The 18,170-nt window shown below is 36.6% G+C and overlaps 1 protein-coding gene across 1 annotated transcript in view; it reads right to left on the bottom strand.

Annotated features, from left to right (window-relative positions):
• TTC39C (tetratricopeptide repeat domain 39C) overlaps positions 1-18,170 on the bottom strand; it is a 34,350-nt gene that overhangs the window by 14,752 nt on the left and 1,428 nt on the right. The window contains exons 2-6 of the mRNA XM_079301551.1: positions 8,569-8,617; positions 6,960-7,088; positions 5,934-6,048; positions 2,122-2,476; positions 633-801 (exon numbers count right to left, since the gene is read on the bottom strand). Coding sequence (XP_079157677.1) covers positions 633-801; positions 2,122-2,476; positions 5,934-6,048; positions 6,960-7,088; positions 8,569-8,617 — 817 coding nt within the window. The remainder of the gene's footprint in view (positions 1-632; positions 802-2,121; positions 2,477-5,933; positions 6,049-6,959; positions 7,089-8,568; positions 8,618-18,170) is intronic.

Below are 18,170 nucleotides of genomic sequence, written 5' to 3'. Positions count from 1 at the left end.
TTCTGGTCTGATAAAAGCAGCAGCTAGGAGTTGAGTAGTACATCAAACAGATTCTTAGAGAATAATTAAGTGAAAATCCACAAGGCTGCTGCAGTGTTTGACTAATGCTTTGCAATAGCATTCACACATTTTCAGTGAATACACTTCTGCTCAGGTCAGAGCTCACCCCTGGTAACAGAGAACATCCTGGTGTGACCTCTGAAAAGCAAAGTAGTTATTTAAGGGAAACTACTGCAGTGAATTAGTGGTATATGAACAATGCATAAAACAAAGAGGAAGATAAATACTATGAACTCAGCAGATAATACTCAATTTTAGCTTGACAAGCAAAACTGAAATAGCTCAAGCAATTCGAGTGGCCAAATGCACTTCCTTTTAGCACAGAACTGCAGAAGTATCAAGTAGCTGAAAAAGAATTTCAAAATGTCATTCATTCAGATAGATCTAGTGGAAGAGCAAGTTTTGCATGTGAACTTGAAACGAGGAAGGACTTAATCCAATCTTGCTTATCTTTCCACATACCTGTATCTTTAACCACAATCTGCTGAAGCTTGCACAGTTCATTCACATCAGAAAAACATAAGAAATGACCAGGAGGAAACATCAGTCTAAAGGATGAAAATGTGCAATACCTCTAATCGCTGTATCCTTCCCTTGAAGAACATGAACAGAGAAGAATTTGGATAAGCAGATTCTTTTTTGGCAAGAATTTCTTTTGCCTCCTTCAATCCTGCCTTGTTATCGCTGCCATCAAGGGCAAAAAAGGGACGAACAACTGTGTGGTACCACAAGAGAGCTAATCTAAAAGAAATATAAGAGTAAAAAGGATTACAGCTTGTAAATAGAAATTTAAGGATAACATTCTATGCAGACAAACTTTTAAATTAATCTGGAAGACAAAGATAGATATGAATCTTGTATTATACAATCTGGTTTTATATTTTAAACACAATACTACTGCCATACATCAAAGCACTCCTAAACTGCACCTGAACATACAATTCAGTGCATGTTACCCAAAGACAAAGTAACAATTGAGCTCATAGCATCAAAGCAGTTGAGCCTTCAGAACTCAGTAGATTTTAGAAAGAAAAATCCACAATAAAACTTTGAAAACTAACTCTTCACTAGAGAGGGAAACAAAAATAAGCCAAACAAACAAAGAAACCCAAACCAAACAACAAAAAAAACCCTGACAAAAATCAACACAAAACCCTGAACACACACCAGCAGATACTCTTGAAATCAATGTGAAAAACAAATACATCCTGTGTTCAGAAGGACAAATATTTACATGATCTACATCTTCCTGGAAACAAAGGCAGAGCACAAAATTTCCAAGACTATTTAATCCTAAGCTTTCTGAAACAAACAGAATCCCACTTCTTCACCGGAAGCAGAAGAGACTTTAGCTCTGCTGTCAGTGTTTCAAAACTGACACCTGACAGTACCTGCAGTAGGTCCAGTAATAAAAGCATTAATTTGTAGATATTTGCAGACAATGGAATAATAAAGCCATTTATGATGGCAGTTTAAATTAGGTCTGCCCAATCCTTCAGTTCTTAAGAAAGACCTGAGCACAGTATGAAGTCTTGGGAAAAAGCGTACACAAAAAAATACTCCCTTAAAATACTGTAAGGAACATCTCATTTCACTGAGATGATAAAACAAAAACGAAAAACAAAAACTTAAAACAATTAAAAATGTTTTTTGTTGGTAGTAAGAAAAAATGGCTACATGAGGCCAGTAACTCATACTAAGCAGTATGCTCTTCCCAGCAGAGAATGCAACTAGATAAATTCACATAGCCTTCAGAGGGAACTTTTATTTATACTCTGCTGGCATTTAAATTACAGGACATCAGAACTGCAGGTACTGAAGAATACAGCAAAATACTGACCCAAATCCCAAATACATGTAAATAATTAACAGCAGAGATCTCATACATCAGTAAGTGATGAATTTACCATAAACCATGGTAGGCTAAACAACAAACCACCAGTTTATTTTACCTGCTGTTGTTTCCTTTAAAGCAACATGACTTTTTGGTTTTCACTTTTTCCCAATTACTTACTTTTAGTACTAAGTTATCTACCAAAGCATTTCAATATAGCTACTCACGTAGCTAAAGGGGCCTTCATGTCCTTACTTTCACTTGCATACATCAGTGAGGAAAGCCCCTGTAGGCGGTCTCCAGGAAAACCCAGCAGGTTGATGATTTTGAGCAGGTTTGGGGGCACCATGGATATGCAAAGATGAAAAAGTCCATATCCAAAGCTAACAGCACCTTTCAGTCTGTTTAGCGAATCCTCCGTTACACCTTCTGCAGCAATATGATTATCATTTGCAGCATCAGAAGTCAAGGATTCCTGAGTTGTTTTCTTCTGATATATTTCCTGAAGTGTATTAATGTCCGTATAGCACTTATTGTAAATTTTCCAGGCCTTTCGGAGTATCCACCCACCTTTTATGTACGCTAAAAAAAAAAAAAAAAAATCAAGGAAGAAAAGAAATACTTCAAGGACATATTTCAGAAACAGAACATCCTAAGTAGTAAATGCTATTTTCCAAGCCCAAGACGCTCTCTCTATTTACAGCAACTTAAGTGTATAAAGGATTTTGTAATAGCTACTGTTCCCTCAGAGAGATCTGGCATAGTGGGCCAGTCTGTACAACCACAGACTTTACAGCAGCACACAGCACAAAGGCACCTCTGCTCAGCAATGTGGCAGTACAGCTGTCAGACAGAAAGGGAGCAATCAAAGAACTTAGTGCTAGATTTTGCTCCACCATAGGGTGCAGATAGAACTGCTGCCTAGCAGAAAGAAGCAAAACTCAGATTACACCTCCTCTCTTAAGCCCAAATTGTGTTAAAACACAGTTGATGGGAAAATACCAAGAAAAGCCTTGCTTTGGGTTAGACAGTATGATTTTCAGCATTATCACTTCCCTGCCCTTTGCATGAACACAGTGCCCTACAATTAAGGGGAAAAAAAAGAAAACACCCAAAAAAACCCTACACATGGTTTTCAAGAATTTTTCAGTTGCCTAACTTCCTCAATTTCCTCAAAGCAAACTGAATTTCCCTAGAAATTTGGTCTTGAGCATTCTTGTTTGAGAATGACAGCGTTCTGTCTGTCATCTTTATAGCAGGGTAAAGAAATGCCTGACATCAAAAGATTAAGATGTTCAATTTGCCTATTTACAAAGCAATTATCTTTGTTATAAGCACACATTTTAATAATGATAAGTGTTAAACATGATATCTGTGAAGAACATCCTTGCACACATTAGCAGTAAAAACAGACACCAGCATTTTGGCTGTGATAGAGCCCTGAAAGTTAGGAACTGCAGTGACAAAGACTAACTAAAAATAAAATAAAAACATGATTATAGCAGCAGTGTTCTAAACAAATACAGACAGATTTGCAAAGAACAGTGTTATAACTAATGCCAGAATTAGACCATAACAGGTGGGGTGTGTCAAAGAAAAGCAAGATGCTATTAATACCAAACAACTCTATAAAAGCTTTTGATGCCTTTGATAAAAACCCTCCCAAATCACAAAAAAGCCCAACATTTCTAGAGAAAGTAACATTGCAGACTAGACTGTCTCTTTTTGGATTCTTGTTATATGAAGAGGGCATGAAGCTAGCTTGATAGTCTTGAAAAACTGTACTGAGAAAGACTCTAAAATTTGTATTCTCAGTTATAACAGAAGTGTTCTGTCAACATGAACTTGGAAGTATTAAAAAAAATTAATCCGCTCTCTTGAGATGAGCATTAAAGCATTAGAATAAAAATTAACCCCCCCACTTTGATTCAGCTGCATTACAAGACTAACATCACTCCAATTTTAAGCAATTAGGTCACTCTTTGGCTGCACAGAGCACTTTAAAATTATGTGGTTCACCACAAGATGAATGCTCACCCAACTGTGCACAACAATGCAGCACACAGGTAGTAAGAAAATTTCACATTTTACTTGTCCTACAGATTCTGCCCATAGCTAACAACTGTGCTCCAATGCAAGCATGAAAGGAAAAAGATGTGGTATGGTGTAAAAAAAGCATAGCTTTATACTTTACTTACACTGGTGTGCTGTCATTAAACTGTCCATTAATACAGCATAACCATAATTGATTTGATATTAGTATAACAACAGAAAACAATCTAGCAAGGAATTTCTGACTTTTTAGACACAAAAATTAAATCAAGTCCAATCACTGAGTTGATTTCCCAACATAAAAGTAGTCAGACCCATGACAGCAGTGGTAAATACCAAGAAAAGGTAGTTCAGTATTGCCAAGGGAAGCTAATGTCATTTGGTCTGCCAACAACTTCATGATGGAAGTATTTCTAATACATCTCCGAGGGTGGAAAAGAAAATATAAAATGTGTTAAGCATATGAGAAACCAACTTGCGTGGCATCATATGCTTCTTGTCAAACTGTTCCAGGAAGAAAAACACAAGGAATTTTTCATCCATCCACTGATCAGAAATATTTGTCTCCTGGGGTTTGTTTTTTTTTGTAAAATTACACTCATTTCAAAAATGTGGTTGCTATTTCTGTGGGGAAATACAATAAAAACAAAGAATGTATGCACATAAACATACAAGAAAGATAATAGACTTTAAAACACAAAATAATGGATCCAACAGCTCAGCAATGTCAGTAACTAGCAGTCACTGAGGTAGCACTTAGCTTGGAACTTTAACTAAAGATTTCAGGTATATTTTTTGCTCAGCAGAATAATACAAATATACTGTAGGTTCTGCAATTCTCTGCTACCCACTTCAGTTCTCTGAGCTGCAGACAAGAGAAAGGGAACAGACACCACCTTCAGTTACAGCATCCAACCCAGTTATGCAGGTGCAGAATACATACTGAAACAAGGGAAAAAAGCTTCAAGAGAGAGGGAAAAAATAACCACCACAAACAAAAACCCAGAACTGCATCAAAAATAGCAATAAAACCCTTCCGCAGCACAACACACAAAGTAGACAGAAATATTCCCTGAATTTCTGCTAACAAGAACCAAATACACTCTTGACGTCTTAGAATAAAACTTATCTTGATAGCTTGGAATAAAACAAATCTGCACATCACAGAAAGCATTACATCCTTGACTGAAAATGTGAAATGTTATTTTAAATAATCTGAATGTTATTTCTCCACTTCCTTTCAGCTGATCAGCAGAGTTTGGTCTGTCTGCCATCTCTTGCTCTCCATTGATTTGGTAGGAACCTGAGATATGCTCACACTTGCTCTATGACCTTGACTGCATATAAGCTTACAGATAACAGCATGCTTTAAGATTGTGCAAGAGATGCAAGAATGCACGAAAACATCACAAACAGCTCTGCAGTTGAAAGGAAGGGTTTGTATTCAACACGACAGGATTACCCTCTTTGGCATGCAAGGACACACTCCAGTGACCAGAGAGCAAGAACTGATTCAGCAGTTCCATGTTAAGCACACTCATTTAAAATTGCTTTCATTGGCACTTTGTCACTTTCCTGAATTGTCATGAATGGAATACATATGGAACACCAGGATTTTCCCAGTGGCCTGGATTTAACAACCTCTTTTATCATGCAAGCCACAAAGCACACAGATGCTATCCATCTTCATCCCAACTCCTCCAACACCTCTACAATAACATGCAAACTTGTCTAAGGAGAACCAATTGAATATGATTGTTGGTATTGAAAAAGAAAAAAGCCCTAATTTGTAGCAACCCATCTCATTTTTCACCACTATCTACACAAAGGTGGAATACCTCTGTAAGTGTACCAATCTTCAAACGTCCCAAATGGAACTCCTTCTTATAAAACAATTATTTTTACTGGAAGTCATATGGTGATTTTATGATGAAGTTTTATAAAAAAAAATGCTAAAATATATCTAAACATGAAAGCCACAGCACACCTGATAACTCTTGTTTTACAAACGAGAGCACAGCCAAGTAGACTTGACAGTCTGCTACAATTATTTGTCTTTGTAGACGATCTATCATGGATAGAGTAGATTTTCGTCCATCAACCTGTTTGGGATATACAAACACAGAGCACAGAAAAACATTAATGAAGATAATACACAATATTTATCTAAATATGAGAAATTAAGAAATCCAAAATTAACTGCAAGTGGTAGTATTGCTACTAAAATAACTCAGCATTTTGAAGTTCAAAACAACACTAAAATTTCTCAGACAGATTATCAAGTAAAATCCTACTTAAGAGAGAAATTTTACACATATACTACCAGCTATTTTTCCCAAGGTTCTAAAAATTGTCAGAACAGATTTAAAAAGAGATATTATACAGGAAGAGCACAGAAAAGGGTGTATGACAAGTGCCAGGGTAAATACAGAGCCTCGTAAGAGCAGAGAGTGAAGTACAGCAGGTTTAACACTTTTTACCAAGCAAACTAAACACTGAATAGAAATGGCTTCCTTTTCTGCTGTGTCACACTGGGCAGACTGCTCACTGAACACTTCTATACAACCACTTTAACTTGCTCTGAATCTCCATGCTTTATTCTTCTTTTATTATTTAGAATGAAAAATCTAAAAAAGGAAGGAAAATTCCCTAGGAATATGCCTGGCTCACTGCCATGTGCAGCCTCTACGTCACAACTTTTGAACATGACTAGAGCATGGATGAATTAAAGTTAGCCTGAATTAGACAGGCTACAAGCTTCCTAAAATAATTTTAGCAGGTCACAAATTTTGCATGTTCAGAAAACAATTACCAACATAACACAACCTGACACTTTACTCACCTAAGTATTTTACAACAATTAAGAAATCCAAGCAAAATATTTGATCAAATTTCCAAATTTATTATTAATCTCTACTGCTCTTCACACACACCGAAACATCTTTCCAAGATACAAAGAGAACAGAGAGGAAGTTTCCAGAAAAAAATTTTCAATACACAAATTTGTTCTTACATTCTTCTTAATTTTATTCTTGATTGTTTCTATAACTCCAGCTTCTTCACTTTCACAAAGTTTCTCTGTAGCCTTTAAGTCATCACATGCCAGTTGCATTTTCTCCTCTTCAAAGGTCATCATGGCATTCTACCAAAAACCAAGCACATTTGAATGGTAAAAACTACAAATACTTCAATTTCTACACAAGTTGTGGGATAATTAAAATTTTCATAAAAACTGGACAATAAAAGTAGTATTATGTATCACTGCAAATACTTCTAACAGAAAAACAACAAACTAGAAAACTGAGTTGTCAAGACAACTCAGAACACAAATGCTAACCTCCACCTTAGACCTTCATATACACTCAAACTGAATGCACTTAAATTACTTTAAGCAGAAGAAAAACTCCTATACATTAATTTTCAATTTTTTTTTTTATGTAAGGCATGGTTCGCATCTGTGCAGGTATCTGTTTTTATTCATTCATATAAATAACAGGCCTTCAAAGTCAATAACAAAAAATGATTAAATTCTTCAAAATAATAGCCACAGTCCCTCCATAGGTAAAAGAAAAAGAAATTATATCTGACTCCAACTACTGCTAAACCAAATGAAAAAAAAATTCAGGACAAGTAACTTCTTTTCTTGGAGCTTATTAAACAAAAGCTCAGAATGACACAGGCACACCAAGTGCTGCTGCTATATTTAGAACAGCAGCTAAGCAAGATACTTTCAAGATCCTCTGATGCTGTACTGTGATGTTGCACTGGTTCAGCACATCAGTTCAGATAAGCAAGTCTGAGAGATTCTCTCTTTCCTTTATCTCCTCCACCAAGTTAAAAGGAAGCATACGCCTCATGAGGTTTCCTAAACAGTATATTTTTCCATATTGCATACTAGAGAAAATTCATATTTATTTCATTCACAAATCATGGATTTCTGACATGTTATAATAAATTCTGTCTTTCAAAAGAGTATTACCGTAGATAATTTCTGGTGAGATCCAAGATGAAGCAACAAAATCAGAATAAGGGCAGTCTAAAAAACACAACCCAAGCACTTTCCAATATACCTGCTTAGCTTTTATACATGGCATTATGACTTCAAATATGTTATATCTAAAAAGAAAAAAAGCATTTAACAAACCTAACTTGCTCATTATGACTTTAGTCTTTTTAGTCAATCAATATTTTCAGTTCACATCCATCCAAAAGCAATGTGAATGGTTTGAATTAACAACTTCCACCCAGAAGTATGGATGGAGAAATCTACAATACAAAAGTTACCAGAAAAACAGGCATTCATGAGTTTTATTTTAATCAAATAAATAAATAACTCCACTGCTCACTTAGGAAAACTTTTTATTATGGCTCTGTTAATGGAACACATAAATATTTAATACATTCAAGAAGCTGAATTGCAGAACCTTTACTTTGCATTAAAACCACATGAGTAAACAAGCTTTACATACCATAATGCCTTGTTCTCTAGCTATGCTTAATCTAAAAACTTGGAAAAAATTAGTCTCAAAAAAAGGAAAAAAAAATAGGGTATTGTGAACACATACATGCACACACAGTCATGAACCCCAAGAGATGTATACTCTGTGCTCCCATCTACTCACCAAAAAACTGACAAAACTGGCCCCAAAACTCATTAATGGGCTATGATTCCTGCAAAGAAAACAAAAAATAGTTATTACACTTGCACACATTTCCTGTAATAAAGATCCACATTGAATTCCTTGGGTCCAGCTTGTACATTTGGAAATAAATCTTGGTGGGGGTTTGTATCAAGTTACAAACATACCTGCAAAACATAATGGAAACAGAAAACCAAATGCCTCATATCTTTTACTGTATTGAATATACCTTAAAAATAATTTTTTTGGGTATTACAGACATTTTTACAGGATAGAGATATTTTAAGAGATACCACTGCCATCAAAATACATTCAGTTCAGGTCAAAAGAAAAAGCTACAAAAAATTGAAAATTTGCCAGTTCTACTCTCCTCTTGTGATACATCACTACGATTTTGTCCTAGAAGACAAATGTTAACTGGTTCTATTAAGAGAGGCCCACTTCCATCAGTTTCTCTGAATTTAAGTTAACCTATCCACCCAAAAAATGTATCTACTACATAATGAAGTTGTGGTAATACAGGGCCAAACAAGACGTTTGATTTTGTAGCTGTTCTGTTTCAAGCTCAGAATCTGTATCTTACTACCCTGTGTGGATCAGCTTTAAGAGACTACAACCTATTCAGTTCACATGGCTATTCCTAAGGGGTGAAATCACAGCTAGATCAAAAAATTCAGGCAACCCAAACCATGTAATACATCAGACAGGTTTCATGATACTACAGTAATGCCACGTAGAAGACACTTTGAAAAAAATTAAAATTAAAATGTCAGGACCTCAGTGGTACCACTGATTGACATTGTTCAGTAGTAGGCTGCCAGGTTATATAAAAACACAGACTTACAGGATTTAAGTACAATTTAGGCTACAGAAACATACATTGCTATAGTAAAGCACCTGATTTGTTTTCAACTTTATTCTACAAGCATTATATTAAAGCAGAGATTTAAAATAGCAGAGGTACTTGAAAAACAAGGGAAAAGAAGTATATTGCTAAAACACAAATTTCCACCAGTGAACCTGTATTATACAAGAATAGAGTTTGGCTGTTTGGTGTTTTGGTTTTTTTTAAAAAGAAGCAGTCAGCAATATTTCCCCACACACATTTTTTCTCACTTTTGATTTAGCATAAATATCTAAAAGCAAGACCATGAACAAGAATAATGAGAAAGAAAAACAGGGAAGACAAACAAAGCATGTTCTAACAGGAAAACCATTTCTTTTTTATATACACTGCTCAATTCTGTATATACACCTAAATGTAAGAGCAATACAACTTGCCACATTTTTCCCATTATTTTTTGCAAAGGAAAAATAGGTTGGGTACCTCCCCCTTTGACAGCAGACAACAAAGAACAGCTGCCAGTAAATGTCTCTGCTTCTCAGTACCTGCCCTGTGTTCTCCCAGCAGCTGTGTTACACAGGGCAGCAGCAATCAGCCACACAAATTGCACATGCTGCAGCTGGCACTTCCAGCATGAACTCTTGCTGCAGAGGGCACATGGCTCCCCCATAATCCCTCTTTTAACTCATGAGGAGCGTGGGACCTTGGCAGCCAGTACTACCACCATAGTCCCAGCACAACCTTCACCACACATTTCAAGGTCATTATCAACACCCAACTGATCTAAAACTGCAGAACAGATCAGCACAACACGACACAGATTGTTTTTATGTCTATAAGTATGAAGCTGCATTTACATCATATTTCAAAGAAGCTCAGAAATAAAGCAAATGTTTCATTTTCATGTTTCCTCTACACAAAACATAAGCAGGTCTGGGGAGTTAAAAAATGAAACAGCTGACTACAGTTGAGAGCCAACTGGTCTTTAAAGACTACAAAATAAACCAAAACAATGAAAATTTGCCCAAGTTTGAGTAGCTGAGTTTTTTTCCCCAAGTACATACTTAACTTTTTCAACTGACCTTTCAGAACTGCTTTCACACTTGCACTCTTGACACTGCTACTTCTGTTCCAAATTCATCCCCCATGATCAAAAATGAAACAACAACAAAAAAATCAAGAGCCACATCGTTATTGCATTCTGAAATTATCAGTAGCTATAATACATGAGGTAAATGTCACGGATCAGTTCTTTTTAACTTTCAGTCACTCAATCTATAAAAAGCATTGCCATTACAGCACATATGGGCTGTAGCACAAAAGGAAGCAAGGAAACACGATGCATAATATTATCCTATGTCTGGGAGATGCTTCTGTTGAGACCAGAGTTTGGCAATCAAAACATCAAAACTTTACTGTAGGAGTCCCCCACACAGAGCTTGTGTCACCACTAAAGAAAATAAGGAACGCTTCTAGCACATTCCTACATAGTCACTGGGTAGAGACTATAATTGCAGCTTTATGGAAGATCATTTAGTAAGGTAATTTAGGTGTCTAAAATACAATTTTAAACAACAACCATGTTATGTGCTCAGTCTTTGTGAGTATTATGTTGACTGATAAATCCTTCAACAGTTTAAGGCCATCTTTTCCTTGAGAGCTGGGCAAAGTTTGAAACGGCACAGTACTGTCCCAGGAAAAACTGAGATGTGACTAATGATGACAGTAGGTTTCTGGGAAAAACATAATCCCACAAAAAGCTCAATCTCCTTGTTAGCGACCTTCAGCTTCAGACATGAAGTTTCATTCTTTTTGACAACCCTAAAGTTAAGAAACAAAAAAATGAGGCAGCACTTGAGAAGATACTAACAGCAAACCAAGGGCCACATCAATGCTGACAGGAGCTATGGAACCAAATACAAATTTACACCAGGATACTGCACTACCAAAATTGTCCTCACGACTTTGAAACCAATAACCTCCATTAGGTAGAGAAAAATCCCAAAACTTTTAATTAGCTCAAAGAGCAAAGGAAAAAAAAAAAAAAAATCAGTCTCCAGACATATTTTGTGAAGCACAGTTTTCACTTCACCTAGGAAACTAGGGCTCAGAAGGTATCTTTTTTATAAGTAACTATGTTATTAACACCATTACAGCAAGATACCACAGTAAAAGGTCCTACATATCAATAAAGTTGGCATATGTAAGTAAACTTAAGTCAAAAACTTGAGAGTACTGAAGCAGAACTTTCTTCCAGACATATGAACTAGTATTACACAAGACATTGCTTTTCCCAAAATACCCTGACTGATTTGCCTCATTTCATAGCATATATTTAAGGTATTAACTCACTTTCAGAAGAAAGGTATTTGCTATGCCCCATTTTCACACAATGATGATAACATTCAGGGATTTTAAGCCTTTGTTTAATAATGCTGAGATAATACAGCCCAATTTCACGATTAAAAAATACATCAGAACTGAAGCACATTAAAAGAAACAAACAAACAAAAAAAAAAACCCAATTACTTCACAGTATTTTCTTCCCTTTTTTCCCTACAGCTATTTCCAAGACAGTATTTCACTTCTTCACATCAGCTTCTAAAGTTACTACAGCCCAGCTCAGGCTAAAATTTAGAGTAATATAATTAACTTGCCAACATTTCTAGTCTTGCTACTTTAACCACAGTCCATCAAGAATTCCAGTCATCATGCTGAGAGTGATGCTCAGGTTGAAACAAAACAAATTAATTTTGTCCACAAAGTGGGAGAATAAAGCAACATGGCATAATTGATCTAAGTTCAAAGATAAATATAGAAACAGGAGCTGAATATTTTAAAACAAGGCAGAAAAATCCGTAAATAGGAAGGTAAGGAATTTACTCCAACAACATACAAATCCTTTGGTTATTATTCCATCACAGATTATTCTAAAACACATTCTAGAAGTTGTTTGTGAGATTACAAACATGACAGATCCATGTATATACACCTCTCATTCAACACTAGTATATGAAATACCCATGGCAATAAAACTGTCATGGAAGCATTAAAGTATTAAATCACATTGAGAACTGCAAATATCAGATCTAGGTTTAGTTTACATTTCATAATCAGCCCAAATTTGTTTTGTTAAATGAACCCTTAGCATACATTTCTAGTTTTACTAGAAATACTCAACCAAAAGAAAAATTCAGCAATATAAAAATAATTCTGTGGTCCTTCTCTATACAGTTCCTATCTGATTTATTTTGTCCTTCTGCAAATTAATGAGAGATTGTTGTCCTCTAACTTCAGGCTGCTAACATTAGACACACAACATCAAAACACTGGAGATTAGGAGAAGAATTTTCAATTGCATCTTTAATTTGAAAACTAGTTACAATGGTGAGAGACAAGCTAGTTATAACACATCAGCAGATTTGTACTAACTCCAATTGCACTCTCTAAATCTGTAATAATAGGGGACTTAAGCAAAACCTTTTTTACCAACCTGACCAAAATCACTTTCCACGACCAGCTACAACAGCTTAATTGACATCATGTAACTTCTTTAACATCTTGGAAATCCTGAAGTAGATAAAAACAAAAGCATATCTATCCTATCACAACAGCCTGAAATATTTTACCAGAAACAGTAGATCAGTCAGTGCTGTAACAAGAGTAAAAAGTCTTTTGAGTATTTGCATTTTTCACAGAATTCATTTAATAAGAACTGGTTACTATCACACCTCTTCTGCCATCTCCACCAAACCTGACATCTACCCTCTGAGTTATAAACCCAGATTTTAGTTCAGTTTTCTGTTATCTTCCCTAGGACTTGCAGCCACCAGTTACTGCTCCATATGACAATTAAACCTCTCAACCTTCCTCTACCCTTTCTACTACTTCCTTTGGCAACATTACCCATCTCTGCCATGAAGGCCATAAAACCAAGTGTCACACTCAAGGTGAACCAGCGCACCCAGCTGTTAGAAGATTTAACATGCAGAATGCTTAAAATATTTCTAATCTGTTCAAATAGCCCAAAAACTGATGCTGACTTTATGTGCACCTTTATAACTATTACTCTGCCTAGCACTGAGCAATGAAATCTCACCTCACTGGGGTACACATTAAGAATACTGCTACTAAAATCACTTCCCCTACGAATAACTCCCCTTTTTATACATCCACCTAGCAGCTGCTCCTATGGCTGTAACAAACAAAGGCACACAGGGCTGCTAGCAGGGCACTCACAATTTATTCTCACGCTGCCAATCCAGATGCTATCATCCTTCGCCCAACTGACTGACGTCAGCTCCCGCTCTGCTGGCCTTATCTTTAGAGAAGCTACTGCAGCATCTACTAAATCACTCAATTTTTGCTCTTAGGGCTACTTTGCTGATGTATATAAGAAAGAATTTCAGCAGTGGTTAGACAGCCCATACATAGGTCATAATCTACCTAGTGATCAATGCTGGCTTAATGTCACCTTACCTCAACTTGCATTTGGGTCTAAAGTATTTTGAGCCACAGACAGCATTTTAAGTTGGTTAACAAGAGGTTCAAATTCCTATTCACAATGGACTTCTGGTCCATCACTAAGTTTGTGTGTCTGTCAATACACATAACGTAGTATGTCAACTTTAAAATAATTTCAGGTTTTTTAAGCAACCATAGTAAGCTTTCTTCCCATCTGCACCAGCTTCCAGTTCTCAAAGTTCTGCTTTACCCTAGCAGGCTGAACATCATGTTTTTCTACACGGGCCCCATTTTGTCTTATAATCACATTTCTCTATAAAATCTTTAATTTCTGTTGTGCATAGGACCTTACTATATACATTTTACTTGTCATCTTGTACCATTTCTCTTTCCATTAAGATGGAAGTTGGAAACTTTATCGAGTCTTTTCAGATGTTAGAATTATTCACGCAGAGTCAAATGTTTGTTTTGTAGGAGACAGAAGATTGTTGGATTTCTTTAGAGATAATAAACTTGTTCTCATGCTTTATGCCCTGGCAACCAGGAGGGCCAACCATGTGTCTGGGGTACGTCAGGCACAGAGTTGTCATCCAGTCAAAGGATGCAATTGTCTGCTCTGCACTGGGGCAGCCTCAGCTCGTGTTCTGTGCAGTTTTAGGCACCACAATATAAGAAGACACAAGGCCATCAGAGAGCATCCAAAGGAGGGTCACACAGGTGGTGAAGGGCCTTGAGGGGAAGCCATATGAAGAGCAGCTGAGGTCACCTGGCTTCTCCAGACTGGAGGAGACACAGACCTCACTGCAGCCTACAACTTCCCCTTGAGGGGAAGGGAGGGGGCAGACACTGATCTCTTCTCGCTCACAGCCAGTGACAGGACTCAAGGAAATGACACGAAGCTGTGTCAGGGGAGGTTTAGGTTAAGTATAGGAAAAGGTTTTTCAGCCAGAGGGTGCTTGAGCACTGGAACAGCCTTCTCAGGGAAGTGGTCACAGCACCAAGCCTGACAGAGTTCAAGAAGCATTTTGGACAATGATCATAAGCACATGGGATTGTTCTTGGAGCTGTCCTGTGCAGGGCTAGGAGTTAAACCCATTGATCCTGATGGGTCTAACTCAGGATACTGTATGATTTGACGATTTACATTGTGAGTCAACACTCACCAAAAAATGCCTGGCTTTATCTAATACAGTCTTCTCTTCTTATAGCTGGAGGAAGTTTTTAAATAATTTTTGAATTGCAAATGCTCTTAAGAAGTGAAGAATCAGCAAAAAAATAAGTTCTTTTGACAATTTCTTTCCTTCTTATATGTCTAGAAATCCAAAAAGCTACAAGGGGAAAAAAATACTCCAGTTTAGCTTTCCTGGTAGTGTCAGGGTGGTCCACCAAAATAGTACCATCCTGCTGCCTGAGGGTTCCATCTTCACTACCTATGTCCTTGGTTAACCTCCATCCCTCTTGCAGCTCCCACAGATACTCAAAAGTTTAAACTGATGAGAACTAGGACAGAGTCAGCATTGTTCAAGCTGAATACAAAGATTGATATCTGACTGTTTCAAATACGAGTTAGCACTGAGGGAACCTAATATGGCTAAAAGCACTAAGGACAATGGTGCTGTCTAGTAAAAATCTATGGAAATACCATGTCACTGGTATTTGGTTCATGTTCAGAATGTTATCACCACTAGGAGGTAAAGGATCTGGACTTCTAAAAAAAAATAAACATGTGAAAAAGCATATGCAGATATAGATGCTACATGTAGATGATTCTTCAAACCCTACTATCTTCCCTCAAGTATAATTTAAAACAAAAATACTCCCAAACACCACCTGACAAAACATTAAGTGCTTTAGTGTGATAAGTGTAGCAGTTCCAACTACATATTGTAACTGGCATACAACTGAATATTCATCCTCTTCAGATTCTCTATAGATATGTACATGAGCTGTAACCACCAGAAGACAAAATACCACTCTCCCAAGTCCAATACAGAAATAATGGTTCTGTGGCTCATAATTTCAGTCTTCATAGGCAAGACTTTACTGGTGTGGATATGCATATGAAACACAGCTGCAATTCAAACTGTGGCTTCCTCAAGGACTGCATTATGACCAGCTTTTAAAACATAACTGATTTTAGGCTCAGCAGACAGCTTTGACAGTTTGTTTCTTATGTGCTTAGAAATCCACAAAGCTACAAGAGGAAAAAGAATACTCCACTCCCAATACTCAATACCTTCTGGAAGATGCAAAAATGCAGAAGGGTGAAAAAAAAAATACATACTGCCTGTTTTAGAGATGAGGTTGCCTACTGTCCCGTAAAGACAGAAGCATTAATTTAAATTCTTCACAAGACCTTTCAGGTGGCAAATGAATTAAAAATTGAACTAACAAAAAGCAGAATCCAACAGCAGTTTCCAATAAATGGTTTTAAGTAGTTTAAGTGATGTGGCTACTGAAACGGAAGTTTTGCTGAGTATCTCCATTCTTCACTTCTATAATTCATTAATAACTGTTCAGCTTCTGAAACAGAGCTAAACCATCTGCATAAGCAGTAGTTCAGAATTAACACTGTCTACAAGAAAGGTCACTTGAAATACAAACACACACTCATATTCAGTTAAAAAAACTGCATGCCATCAGACATCTTTGACATCTAGTACCAGGAACTACAAACATCAATATTAAATTATGGAGAGCTTCTAAACCCTTCTCATTTGGCTTATCAGCCCCATTTAGCATGAGTTCTATTTCATAATTCCAAGCACACACCTACAAAAACACACTCATTAAGACTGCATGAAAATAGACATATAATAGCTCTGCTTAAATCCTCGCAAAAAATACACATTCAAGACAAGCACAGATCCAAAAGCTGTTGAGAAAAACAAGTGGCCCTCACTGCACGTCTCCAGAATTCAGATTTATAAGAAGTTGAGCATCTTTGCTGCATCTTCTCTCCTATATGAAATCCAAATTTTCAACATACAGTTAATTTGCAATTCAATAAGGGCTTATTAGTTCACAGCAAGAAGAAGACTGCTACAAATTCTGGGATGAAGGATAAAGTTTTTAAATTACTCAGAAAATCTCCAGCCCAAGACAGCAAACATCAACTTATGAACCATAAACTATTAATTTTATGAAGGGATTCCTATTTATTAGTTGCAGGGGGCATTTAAAAGCATCAATCAAAAAAGTGCACTGAATTCAGAGGCATTTCTTGATAAAATCAAACATTGAAAAACCTGAACCCGGAAAAAAAAAAAAAAAAAAGAAAAAAAAAAAAAGAAAAAAAGATTGGCAAGAGAAGAGTTTGCTGAAGAAATCTTTATTCATCCTTTCAAAGGAGGATTAAACTGCATTTTGAGAACAGGAATCTTAACAATTTTATTCCCTAGTAATACTTTAAAATGTAAGAAGCATCACATCTTTATAATTCCTAGACTACTTCCAGATTCACACTGCTGAGAGAAAGCAATAGCACAGCACGAGCAAAAGTGGAGGAGAGGAAACCACACAGAGTGGTTTCCTTAACTGGCACCTCCAAAAAATTGCACAACACAAAAGCATGCAACCAAAACCAACAGGTTCCTTAGATACACAGAACAACTGAGGACTTCAAAAGAAAGAAATACTCAAGAAGTAACTCATGGGGTAGAACTTCACATGACACAGACAATTACGGACAGGGTTTAGTAGTGGTCTTGGCAGTGCTGGGTTAAGACTTGGACTTCATGCTTATGCATGTGAGGAATGCAGAATTGGATCTTGCTTGTCACCTGCAATATACAGTTAGTTCTACACAACAGTACTTTGTGTTACATAGCAGTACACACTAGGGACAAAATGACACGTTTAATATTAACCTGTTGCAGGTACACAATAAAGTGTTATTCTGTTGTTGCTATTAAGGGGAACGTTCTTAATGTGTCTTACTCCCTGCACTTCACTTCCAATCATCCTTTCTGTAAACAAGATTTAAATATGTAAGTACACCATCACTATGAAGTTCTATTTTAAGACAACCAAAGTCATTTTTAATCATACAACAACAGCATTATAGTGCATATTAATTATTTAGAATGTATGCGCAATTACAGCAGCTCAAGCTCGAGTGGAAGACATTAGTCCTAAGAAAAGAACCAAGGACAGGTAAAGGCAACCTTTTCTTTAAGCTTGACTTACACAGCTGCACTAATGCCATTCCTACCAGATGCCTACTTAACACAGAAACCTAGACATGATGTATGTGGGGATTATGAACATAATCTTA

This window comes from Erithacus rubecula, assembly GCF_903797595.1.
Source record: "Erithacus rubecula genome assembly, chromosome: 3".
Lineage (NCBI taxonomy): Eukaryota > Metazoa > Chordata > Aves > Passeriformes > Muscicapidae > Erithacus > Erithacus rubecula.
This window is presented reverse-complemented; position numbering and strand designations above follow the sequence as displayed.